At 54.5% G+C, this 12,734-nt stretch overlaps 1 protein-coding gene across 2 annotated transcripts; it reads left to right on the plus strand.

Annotated features, from left to right (window-relative positions):
* The first annotated feature begins 7,873 nt into the window (after window positions 1-7,873).
* DMBX1 (diencephalon/mesencephalon homeobox 1) lies at window positions 7,874-12,214 on the plus strand. Of its 2 annotated transcripts, none has more exons than XM_041737775.1 (4): window positions 7,874-8,036; window positions 10,417-10,595; window positions 10,854-11,202; window positions 11,766-12,214. In XM_041737775.1, the coding sequence occupies exons 1-4, from the start codon at window positions 7,883-7,885 to the stop codon at window positions 12,212-12,214; spliced, it is 1,131 nt and encodes a 376-aa protein (XP_041593709.1). In that variant the 5' UTR covers window positions 7,874-7,882. The 2 variants fall into 2 exon arrangements, with proteins under 2 accessions (XP_041593709.1, XP_041593708.1); XM_041737774.1 differs by having other exon boundaries at window positions 7,883-8,034; window positions 10,400-10,595.
* Window positions 12,215-12,734: the final 520 nt, after the last annotated feature.

The following is a 12,734-nucleotide window of genomic DNA, read 5'->3' on the forward strand; positions in this document are numbered from 1 at the left end:
GCCTAAGCCTAGCGTGAGGGATCAGGAGTTCTTCAGGGAATGCTGGTGGAGGAACAGTGTTCCCAGAGGAGGAGGCACAACACGATGACTTTGGAGAGCTCTATCTCAGTGGTCAGCGGGAGGGTGGTGTGGTGTAGTGGGTTAGGGAGAAGTGGAAATGATGACTTTGGAAATGCTTTTCAAGTAATTAGTCTTTAAAGGGAACAGAGATAACTGGCCTGAGAGATGAGTCCTTTCATTTTAAAAGGGGGAAATGGAAATGGGTTTAAATGTGCACCGATAGGAGCGGAGGGGCAGGGGTTGGCAGTCTAGGGGATGAGGATCTGAGGGAAGTGCCCCAGATTCCCAAGCTCTCAGACACTGAGAGGAAATGATGCCACGTTTCCAGCCATTGGCCCTTATATGTGTCTCTAGAATGTGTCCTCGGCCAATTCCTGTGGCCTTGCTGGCCACGTTGAATCACTGAGTTGTTGGGTGCCCTGGATCACCCCCTTGGGAGGGGAGCCATGGATGGGGAAATCTGGCCCTTGGCAAGGGGAGGTCCTGGCTAGTTCCTGGGCTCTCTGCACCACTGAGTGCCTGTTCCTGACAGGAGATTTTTGGAGTTGGAGGGTTCAGCAGTGACCTGAGAGTGAGGCTGTAAAACAGCACCAGAGAGGGAGCAGCTGGGGACACGTTCATCTGAAGTCCACGCTCAGACCTGGTGCCCGCGGGGTCCTTGCTCAGAACATCACACGCTCCCATTGCTCTTTCTTGGCAACTCAGGGCTAAGGACCGATGTGGGAATAGGGGTTCTTACTGGGATAGGGGCTCAGCTTTTCCTGTTCCCAATCAGTCCAGGGTAACTCACCTTCCTTGAGCCTCAGCTCCTCCTCTGTAAAGCAGAGATAGCAACAGTGGCTCCCTCCTAGAGCTGAGGTAAGAGATTAGTGAGGTTCCCGCAGTTGAGTCTCTGGCGTGTGCCAGGCACAGAGCTTCTCGCAAAATCGTGGACACACCTGCTTAGAGCCAGAAGTCTCCTGGGTCGTCTTGTTCAGCTGCCTTCCTCCAACACACACACACACAGACATGTGTGTGCACACACATGTACCCACGTGAGGGACCCTCTCCTCCTCCGCCTCCCTCAGGTGGCTGGCCAGCCCTGGGCTACACACTTCTCATGCTGTGGGACCTGGGGCAGGTGGTTTTACCTCCCCAAGCCTCGGTTTTCTCATTCACATAATGGAGATCATAATTCCTACCTGGGAGGGTTGTTCTGAAGCTTGTGAGTGAGAAGAGGGCTTGGCTCATGGTCCGTGTATGCGCTATAAGGTGGCTGTCATTGTTCCTGAGATAATGTGTCTGGCCAGGTTGGGAACAGAGGAGGCAGGTCCTCAGAGGATCCTGGTTCCTCCCCTCCTGCTTTGTTTCCATCCCTTTAAACAAAGTTGTTCTGCTTCGCTCCCCACCTGCGAGATCCAGAAGACACCACAGCGAGGCGGGATTAAAAATTCAGAACAGACGAGGAGGTGAGGAGAGAGGGCCTGGGCCTGTGGGGGTGCTGAGCGGGGAGTGACCCGGGAAGGAAGAGTCCACTCTCCCGGTGATCAAAGACGCCTCGCGTGCAGTTTCCTAGCAGTCCTGCTGTTAATTTATAAAAAATGCCCCCTAATAAAATTCTGCTTGATTCTTCGATTGGCTGGGCATTAGGCCGCAGCCAGCAGCGACGCGGGGACATAACGGATGCATTTGCAGATTTGGAAAATTAAAGCCATCTATATGGCGCCTGTGGCGGGAGATCCGCCGATCTGCTTGCTTAATGAAATATAAAGATTCTTTTAACCAATGTAAGCACAATTCGACAGCTTGTGAAACGCGGCCGCGCCGTGATGGATGGCTCTCCTGGCTCACCAGGAATTGCGGGGCGGCACCTTTTAAATATATAATTGATTCTGTTTGGAGTGTGCAGTGGGCTGAGCCCGCGCGGGGCCGGCCTGGGGCCAGGAGCGCAGCACCCTGTCTGGAGGCTGCTGCCGGCCCCGCAGACTCTGGCCTGGGCGGCTCTGGGCCTGTTTCTCGGGCCCTGGCATCAGAAGTGGATGTGGATGGGGTTCCAGCTGCTGGGCCTCGCTGAGGACCCCGGCGGCAGGTCTGGGCTGCGCTGATTGCTGGGAAAGGGTCCACTGGGCAGGGTTCTCCCCAGACCCTGGCTTCTGGTCCTGGGGACACAGGAGGTGATGGGACTGGGACTCTGAGTGTCCATTCTGCTCTGAGGACCATATGGGGCCATGGTGGCCCTGCTTCCTGCACTGGTCCCTCATCTCTCTTAGCCTGAGGTTCCTTCTCATCCATTCAACATTTGCTATTCACTAAACACTGGCTCTGTACCAGGCTCGGTGCTGGCTGTTGCAGAAACAAAAAAATGAATGAGGCAAATCTCATTTTCTCTGTGTTGATCTTTCTGTCTCTGCATCAACTCCATCTTCTTGGTTTTCCCTGTTTTGTTCTCTTTGTATTTCTCTGTCTCATTCTCCCTCAGACCTTGTTTGGAAGGTACGTTTACTGTATGTTCCCCTGGTCATACACACGCACGCTTACACACATCCATTCAGGTATGCACATGGGGCCACAGACATACATACGCACAACAACATAAGCATAAATAACTGCCGACACCCACATAAACACAGACACACACACAGAGTTATGTGGCCAATCACAGTCAGGCTGCGCACAGACATGGGCGCACATGAAAGCTGAGAGGAACCGCAGACATGGGACCATGTGGTACCACGATGATCAGTGCCACCCACAGACAAGGACCCTGCCGTGGCCTCCGAGGAGACCTGGGGCCCTGATGTCTACCTGGAGTGCGGAAGAGGAGTGTGAGGCTGGGGAGAGAGGAGATCAGCTCGGAAGATTTGGGCTCACACACAGCCTCATCTCACAACACATGTGTGCGTGCATGCATGCACGCGTGCACACACACACATACATGCATGCACGAGCATGCACAGTGGGGAAATGTGCTTTTTCTCTGCTGTTGCCTTCGATCGAATCAGAGATGCTGGACAACAGGGAACAGAACGTACTGGAGTAAGAGCCTGGGGTTAGAACCACTAGCTGGTGGGAAGAATCTCACCGTGGAAACCTGTTCCACCACTTCCTAGCTGCCTGCCCTTTAACAAATTAATCAGTCTTTCTCACCTTCCACTTCCTCGTCTGATAAAAACAGTCCCTACCCCCTGTGGTGTTGGGAGGACTGATGGAGATGGCTGATGTATCTGAGGCACTTCATACATAGTTGTTATCATTCATTTATTCATCCGATCCTCGATCCTCGATCCTTGCCTCCAGAGCCCTGCCTCTGTGCCAGACCTTGTGATCTGGGCCCCGGTGGGGAGTCCAGAAAGGCATGAGATACACCTTCTGCCCTCAAGGGGCTCAGTCTAGCCAGGGAGGTGGAAGTGTCATCACACTACTCCGAGTCAGGTGCTCAGTTAAGAAAATCCCTGGAAGGTGCTTTTGTGTGGTGAGCTAGGGCTCGAAGGGCATGTTCAGGAATCAGGAGCTGTCGCTCTTGTTTTCTTGTTGTTGGCATGATCATGTCCGTGACCTCTGCTGGCTGTCTGGAGCCCAGAGAGGGGAGAGATGCCCTTTTAGGGACTTGTTGGGAAGGGCCCTGTTTCGGAGGAGGCGTCAGTTGAACTCACCTGGTTGGAGAAGGAGGAATTTGGCAGGTGAAGGGGGGTGGAGGGAAGGGTGTTTCAGGTGGAGGGCCCAGCGGCTGCATAGGCAAGGCTGCGACAAGGGGGAGTGGCAGGTAACCTGAGATTGCTGTGTGCTGGGGGAAGGGAGGGCATCTGGCTGGAGGGGTAGGCAGAGGCCAGACTGGGAAGGTCTTGGAGACCTTCAGAGGACCAGTGAGCCAGGGCAGTTGTGGCGCTGAGAGAGAGAGAGAGAGAGAGAGAGAGAGAGAGAGAGGGAAAGAGGTACCTCTCTTGGCTTTAGTTAATAAAGACTTGTCGTGCATCAAAAACTGTGAGAGCAGCAATAATTAAGTCAATTAAGATGTCACCACATCAACAGCTACGAGTATTAAGGCAACAAAGCCTCGCAGGGGTGGGGGAAGGGGATGGATAAAATTACTTCTACACTCTGTTCCCTCTTCCCCACCTGAAGCTTGTGACACCTTTCGGGGCCTGGCTCCATCCCCACATCCATTGGAACGCATGGATGAGGCTCCCCACCCTCAAAAAAAGAAAGAAAGGAAAAGATATAAATGTGAAAATCACCAGTAATCCCACCTGCTACCTCCCAGAGATAACCTCTGTTAACATTTCAGGGTATAACCTTCTAGACTTCTTTTCTATGCATATTTATACATACATTACAAAAATGGGATCACATCATGCATACTGTTACCTATTTCTTCCACTCAACGATATATTGTGAGCATCAGCACACACAGATACACATCATTGTTTCAAACTGTGGCACAGCTTTCCACTGGCGGCATGACTGGCCTCTCGTTTACTCAACTAACCATCTCGATGGACAGTGAGGTTTCCAATCATTTGCCACGTAAGCAGAGCCGTGATAAACATTCCTGTACACACTTCTGCATATTTGAAGGATATGTTTCTGGAAATGGAATTGTTGAGTTAAATGATGCTCTTTCTAAAGGCCTTTGATGCAGGAACTAAAAAAGCTCTTTTGTCAGTGAAGTAGGAGAAGGACCATTTCCCACTCCTCTAGATAACCCTGGCTAATATTTTTTTTTCATATTTGTGAATCTCATGGGTGAAAAAAAATTGTATCTTATTGTTTCTGTTTTTATTTCTTTGGTTACAAGGAAGGCTGAGCTTTTTTTGTCATAGGTCAGGTGGTTATTTGTGTTTTTCCTAATAAGTTGTCTCTTCAGTTATGTTGCAGTCTTTTATTAAGGTGACCATCTTTTTGTTTCTTGAAAAGAGTTCTTTATATATTATGGACATTCTCGTACTTTTATTTGTGCTATTTATTATTTTTTAAATCAATCTTGCTAGGTCATAGATATGGTAAAGATTTTTCCAAGTTTGTTGTTTGCTCCTTAGCTTTGTCTATGGTATATTCTATTATACAGTGTTTAAACATGGTGTTGTCCTGTCTGTCCTTCTCTTCACTTAGATCTCTGCCCTTGGGGTCATGTTTATAGTGCATAGAGTGGGCCTCTGTAAGTAAACATTGTTGGTAGGTGTTACATGTGAGTGTTGACTCAGAAATCTATAAATCCAGCCCTCAGCTCCTGACTTGTATATCCACCTGGCAATTCAACACCCCTACTTGGAAGTCAGATCCATATTTTACAATTAGCATGTCCCCCCAAAAAACCTTGATGTCTATTGCTCCCTTCCCAGACCCCCTTCTCCCTCAATGCTCCTGGCTCAAGAAAAGATGCATCTTCATTCAGTTGTTCAGGGATTTTCTTAACTCAACCACCCAAAATATCCCTTTTAAGTAGCCTCTACACACAGTGTGGGGCTTGAACTCACAACCCCGAGATGAAGAGTCGCATGTTTTACCGACTGAGCCGGCCAAGACCTGGCGTCATCCTTTTTGACCTCTTTACCTTACAGCTTATAGCTAACCTATCAGTAGTCCTGTTGATTCTTCAAAAGATGTCGTGAATCTGACCACTTCTCACCAGGTCCACCCCTACCGCCTGGCGGAAGGCACCTCAGTTGCTGGCCTAGTCTTCTGTGACCTGGTCTCTTCTGCTTTTCTTCTTCTTCTTTCTTCTTCTTTTTCTTCTTTCTTTCTTTCTTTCTTTCTTTCTTTCTTTCTTTCTCTCTCTCTCTCTCTCTCTCTCTCTCTCTCTCTTTTCTTCTTCTTCTTCTTCTTCTCAAAATTTTTTTATTTATTCATGAGAGAGGCAGAGACACAGGCAGAGGGAGAAGCAGGATCCCTGCGGGGAGCCCGATGCGGGACTCGATTCAGGGACTTCGAGATCATGACCTGAGCTGAAAGCAGGTGCTCAAACGCTGAGCCACCTAGGCGTCCTTCTGCGTTTCCCCTTGATTCCTCTGCAGCCAGCTTTTCATGACAAATGGTATCACATTACTCTTTATTCAAGACCCTCCAGGAGTCTCCCGTCACCAGCCCACTCCTTACAGTGGCCCTGTGGAAGCTCCAGAAGCTATCTTGGAGGGGTGGGCTGGGTGGGCGTAGTGGTATCTGGTCTCTCCTCTCCCTCCAGTCCCATCCCCTTCGCTCGCTCCCTCCCCCTCTGTGCTCCAGCTACCCTGGCTTTTCTTGCTGGTCTACAGACACACCAAGCTTCTTCACGCCTCAGGGCCTTTGTCCTTGCCGTTCCTTCTGCCTGGAAAGCCTTTCCCCCAGAACTTCGCATGGCTTCCTTCAAATAGCAGAGAGCCCTTTCCTGACCTCATGTTCTAAAACAATCTTCCCTTTCCCTCTCGTTATTCTCCTCCTCTGTCTTATTTTTCTTCAGAGCACTTGTTCCTGCCTGACATTATTACATGTATGTATTTGCTGTTCTGTTGTCCTCCTTTGGAATGTAAGTGCCATGGACGCAAGGACTTTGTTTGGGTGCTTCATACATATTTACTGGATGAATATGTGTAATATATAAATGTGTGAGAGTGGAAGGTTTGTGTGTGGGTATGTCTGCTGCATGGATAGATATCCGTGAGAGTGTGTGCAGAAGCATGGGAAGAATGACACTGAATGGGTAAATGTTGCCGAGTTTGTGTTTGAGGGTGACCACTTCTGTGAGTGCCTTGCTGAGGATGTCCACGTACAGGTATTTGTGTGTGAAAGATGTGTGTGCGCAGGCGTGTACGCTGTGGATGTTTAGTGGTGTGCAGCCTGAGTGTCTACGTCAGTGAGGGTGGGGAGTTGAGATGCTTTGGCAAGTTCTTCCTCTTACCAAATGGACCTGCCCTTGCCCCACTGTCCCCCTTTCCCTCCTACACCCAGGAAACGGGAAGCACCTGTTTCTTTGGGAGACTGCAGACATGGGACCACATTCCAAAAGTGACATTTCAGGCTGACATGCAGTGGACTCTCAGATGAGGATTATGAAGGTCCAGAGGAGACCTGGGGCTCATAGGACCTCGTGCTGAGCTGGGCCATCTCAGTAGGAAGGATGAAGATTTGGCCGCCAAAGAATGAGGCGGAAGCTGGGTGCGCAGGAGGGGCCCTGATTTGGCTGTGTGGCCTCTGTATGGCCCTGCTCTTTCTCTAAGCCATAGCAGAGCCATCTGCAAATGGGGTTGGTTTGCTCTCGGAGGAAATGGTAAATAGAAGAAGGTAATGGTAGTGAATATGTAGCAGTCAGTAGTCTTATGTCTGTGGGGCACGAGAGGGTCTAAGACCCTACTATCTCGTTGGAGCAAATGCCTCTGTGTCCTCAGTCCAGCTCTGGACTTGGCCCCATGTGGGCTCCACTAGGTGTTTGTTGAATGAATAGAATAGTAAGTGTGTGAGTGAATCAATGAAGGTACAAATAAGAAAGCACCTGGGTGCCTAAGTGAAAACACGTCTTCAGAGAGCAGCAATGGGGCTGGTAAATCACAATGACTAACATTTTCTAGCACACGCCATGTGCCAGGCCCTATGGTCAAGCCTTCTCTAAATCCCTGCACGATCTCCTGCAGTAGGTACTATGATTAGCCCCATTAGCAGATGGAGAAACTGAGGGTCAGAGAAGATAAGTGACTTCCCCAACGTCACACAGCTCCTAAGTGACCGAATTGAGATTCCAGCCCAGGCCGTCTGACCCCAGAGCCCAGAGAGGGAGGAGCTCTTGGGCACGAGGGGGCGTCCAGGGTCTGGGGGGGCTAGAGCGGGGTGCCTGCTTCATGCTCCCTCTCCCTGCCGTCTGCAGGCGCACGCCGCGATGCAGCACTACGGGGTGAATGGCTACTCGCTGCACGCCATGAACTCTCTCAGTGCCATGTACAACCTGCACCAACAGGCGGCCCAGCAGGCCCAGCACACCCCGGACTACCGGCCGTCGGTGCACGCGCTCACGCTGGCTGAGCGCCTGGCTGGTAAGGGCCCTGGGGATGGGGCCCTGGGGACACAACCGTGGAGGCGGCGGTCCCCGAGGGGTGGGGGGCGGAGTGCTGGCCGTGTTTCCTGTGGGGGCCCTGGACATCCCAGGTCACTCCGCAATACACAGAGGTGTCCATGCAAAACCTCTGCATGAGCATCCATAGTGCCCCTTATTGGCTGGCATGGTGCGGGGGTGGCCAGCCTTCAGATTCCCTCGACAACCCTGCGAAGGGGACTCGTTAGCCCATCTCACAGATGGGGGCACGGGAAGGGAGCAGCCCCGAGGATTAGGGCTGGGCAGTAGCTGGGAGAGGGCTGGGGTGCCCAGGGGAGGTTATTCCGGGCACAGGGGTCCCACAAATAATTACAGCACCCATGTTTTGAATGCCAATTCTGCATCAGGGGCTGTGTGAGACTTTGTGAGTCAAATTACTCAGGTCTGATAAAGAGGGGTTGTTATCTCCCTTTTATGGACAAGGAGACTGAGGCTCAGAGAGGTTCAGTCTAGGTGGGGGTGGGCCTGGGTGATGGCTAAAATATAAGCTTTGCAGTCTGGGCCTGTTTACCTCTCCTCTCTGAGCCTGCGTCTCCCCTTACAAAGTGGGGGCCAGAGGCTGGCCAGGAAGTTATTTGAGGTAACGTATGCAAAAGTACTGGGCAGAGACTAGAAAGTGCTCAGAAGTCATTATTGCTCAGGTCCCAAGGTAAGTGCCCATGAGGGAGTGGCTGTCTTGTGTCCCCCTCTGCCTTCAACTGACCATTGCCTTGCCCTGCAGCCTCTCCCGGGGCCTGAGAAGGATTTGACAGCATAAGCGAGGGGCATGATTCCTGGGAGGTGGTGCCACCCACTCTCTCCTGTCCCAGGTCAAACCTTGAGTGGCTGGTGAGCTGCCTTGGGCCCAGCGCCGTGCCAGGCAGTACTCTGGGGGCTTGAGAGCACCCCCAGGGAGAGCAGGTGCTCAGAGATGCATAGGAGAGCATGGCAGGGGGGTGGGCAGGATTTGGTGGTGGGGCAGCTGGTACAGTCTAAGAGGACTTCCTGCAGGCTGTGGGGCAGAGCCAGGCCCGAAAAAGGAATGACTGGTGAGGGGACCACATGAGCAAAGGCACAGTAGAGGGACAGGATATGAGGACCCTGCCTGGGAAGAGGTGCTGGCCTGGAAGGGAGGATGGAACAGCCATTCCTACTCCTGGAGACTCTGCCAGGCCTCAGGGCAGGGCCCAGTGGATAAAACTGAGCCCCTGGTTACCTTCTCCAGATCAGTGTGGGGCATTCGTCTCCAATGTGGGAATGTGGCTCTGGCCTTGGCTATGCTGCTTCCCTGCCTCGGAGTGAATTCCCTGTGTGTGAATTCCCTGTGGTGACACCAGCTTCTCACTGTGCTGGACACAGAGGAATCAGGGATGGAGCCCCCCCCCCCCCGGTGGGGTAGAGGAACTGGATGTTTGCGCCCTACTCCCATTCTCTACTTCTCAAGAAGGGGGACATCAGTTCCACGTGGGCCTTTGCTTGGAGGCCTCACCTTCTGGCAGAAAGTTTTGCCGATGGTACAGACAGCCCGGCCTCCCCTATGATCACCCACCCTTATGGTCCCTGGGGCCAGTAGCAGGATGTCGAGCTGTTGCTCTCTCACCAGGGTTCGGCCGCCTGAGGGATCCCCAGTCCCCAGGTAACCAGCATGCACTCAGTCCAGGCTGGGGTTAGTAACAATTTGTGAGAAGTTCAGGGCTCCCTTTCAACTGAGGAAAGAGCAAGCCAAAGTCTGAGCCTTTCTGGACACCCAGTTGTTTCCTTCCTCATTTAGAATGTTGTGGATGACTCCCCAGAGTCTGGGGAAGAACTCTGGTAGCCCTCAGATTCTCTTCAATATAGACCGTCCAGGATCCATTTATGGATGATGGGAGCCTGGGGAGACAAGTTACTGTCCATCCACCGGGGTCTAGTGAAGCAGAAGGGCTGATAGGCAGACCTCTATCCTGAGTTGTTTCCTTTCTTTTTAAAAAAAGTTTATTTATTTGAGAGCGAGAAAGAGAGCGAGTGTGCGAGAGAGCATGAGTGGGGGTAGGGGCAGAGGCAGAGGGAGAAGCAGACTCCCCATTTCCCATAATTATTTTTTTTAAGATTTTATTTATTTATTCACGAGAGACACACACACACACAGAGAGAGAGAGAGAGAGAGAGAGAGAGGCAGAGACATAGGCAGAGAGATAAGCAGGCTCCATGCAGGAAGCCTGATGTGGGACTTGATCCCTGGTCTCCAGGATCATACCCTGGGCTAAAGGTGGCACTAAACCGCTAAGCCACCTGGGCTGCCCCCATTTCCCATAATTAAATGGGCCCCCTCTCCTTGCCCTCCAACGGCTGTACATTTCAAGACATCATCTTGGAGGCCCGCTATGGCTCGCAGCATCGCAAACAGCGCCGCAGCCGCACAGCGTTCACTGCTCAGCAACTCGAGGCCCTGGAAAAGACCTTCCAGAAGACTCACTACCCGGACGTGGTGATGCGTGAGAGGCTAGCCATGTGTACCAACCTGCCGGAGGCCCGGGTGCAGGTAGGGCCCTGTTCCTCCTAGGAGACCTTGCAGCCAAGCACCAGGCCATCTGCCTGGCTTCCTGCCGCCCAGGAGCCAGGTGTCACTGCCCTCTCCACCAGCGCCTGCAGCTACAGGAGGGCAGCTTCCGAAGGGGTTGAAGGTGTATGAAAGGGGTTGAGGGTGTGTGCTTCCCGGGGGTGGGGGGAGCCCCGTTAGCACACATGGCCCCTCTCGCAGCACCAGAACTACAACCCGCAGCTCCTCTCCCATCCTCAGGTGTGGTTCAAGAACCGCAGGGCCAAGTTCCGGAAGAAGCAGCGCAGCCTGCAGAAAGAGCAGCTCCAGAAGCAGAAGGAGGCCGAGGGCTCCCATGGGGAAAGCAAGCCAGAGGCCCCAACCCCAGACACCCAGCTGGAGACTGAACAGCCCCCAAGCCTGCCGAGTGGTGACCCCCCTGCTGATCTTCACCTGAGCCTGTCTGAGCAGTCGGCCAGTGAGTCAGCCCCTGAGGACCAGCCAGAGCGGGAGGAGGACCCTCGGGCAGGGGCGGAGGATCCCAAAACGGAGAAGAGCCCTGGGGCTGAGAGAAAGGGGCTGGGCTGCAAGAGGAGCAGCCCCAAGGCAGGTGAGGCTTGGCAGGTGCCTGTGCGGGGGTGGGGGGTAGGGGGGATGGATCGGGGCGGGGAGTGGGGTCAGCTTCTAACGTGTGGCGCTCGGCCCTGACCCCCCCAACCCGTTAGGAAGGAGTGGGCCACTGGCTATTCACTCTTTACTTGCTGAATCCTGAGAAGGTCTTGCGGGGTCTGGGGAGGGTTGGGGGAGCTCGGGGCAAAAGCTATTTATCAACCACTATGGAAATGCGATGGCACTTTAACGACCAGTACAGACACCCCAGCACGTGTTCGGTGAGTGCCACACCGATCCCGGGATTGTCACAGAGACCCAGAGGCCAGTTTCAAGGGGACAGAGCTGCGGCAGGAGGCGAGCCTCAGACACACATCCTGAGGCCTGGCAGGGAGCTGGCCGAGGGGCAGTGGGCGCCCTTGGGAAGGAGTATCCCCAAGAAGTCAGACACGGGGCCCTCGGGGGCTCCCCACAAAGCCCGGCACCCAGGGATGCTCAGGGGGGGGGTGCCGAGGGCACCCCTCCCGCCGGCCTGAGGCCCGGCCCCCGGTTCTCTGCTTGCAGATTCCCCGGGCGGCCTGGCCCTGGCCCCCGCGGCCCCCGCGGCCCCCGCGGCCGGTGGCCTCCTGGGCCCTTCGCACTCCTACTCGTCGTCCCCGCTGAGCCTCTTCCGCCTGCAGGAGCAGTTCCGCCAGCACATGGCGGCCACCAACAACCTGGTGCACTACTCGTCCTTCGAGGTGGGCGGCCCGGGCCCCGCCGCGGCCGTGCCCTACCTGGGCGTCAACATGGCCCCGCTCGGCTCGCTGCACTGCCAGTCCTACTACCAGTCGCTGTCGGCAGCCGCCGCGGCCCACCAGGGCGTGTGGGGGTCCCCGCTGCTGCCCGCGCCCCCCGCAGGCCTGGCGCCCGCCTCGGCCGCCCTGAACAGTAAAACCACGAGCATCGAGAACCTGCGGCTCCGGGCCAAGCAGCACGCCGCCTCGCTGGGACTCGATACGCTGCCCAACTGACCGCTGGCCGCCGCCCGGCCGTGGGGGGGTCCCGGGCGCCCCAAGGAGTTACCTCCACGAGCCCAGGGAGCCCGGGGGCCTTGGGGTCCTGCTCGCTGTCCCCTCCCCAAGCCCCCGCCCCAGGTGAGGCCCACACTTGCACACCCTCTGCATGGCCCTGCTCGGATCCCGGGGAGGCCCGAGTGGTGGGGGGGGGGGGGCAGGCCAGGGCACCTGCAGCCTTCTGCGGGGAGCAAGGCCCTCAGTGGCCACATCCTGCCCCCTGCATGGCCTCCTCTCTGCCCACCGCCCTGCCTCCCCTCTGCCCCCTAGTGAGTCGCTCTGTGGAATGTGACATATAAATATAAATATATAAAGCTATATTTTCAGGCCCCCGCCTGCCCCAGGGCCCCTGTAGCCCTTGCCTCCCCTACGGCGCCCACCTGGCTCTCCTCTCTGTCTTCCTCTCCCCTGTGCTGCCTCTGTCCTGTTCCCCCCCCCCCCTGCCGTGCCCCCCTCCTGCCCGCTCCCACTTTCTCTC

The sequence above is a fragment of the Vulpes lagopus genome, chromosome 23 (genome assembly GCF_018345385.1).
Source record: "Vulpes lagopus strain Blue_001 chromosome 23, ASM1834538v1, whole genome shotgun sequence".
In the NCBI taxonomy this organism is placed as follows: domain Eukaryota; kingdom Metazoa; phylum Chordata; class Mammalia; order Carnivora; family Canidae; genus Vulpes; species Vulpes lagopus.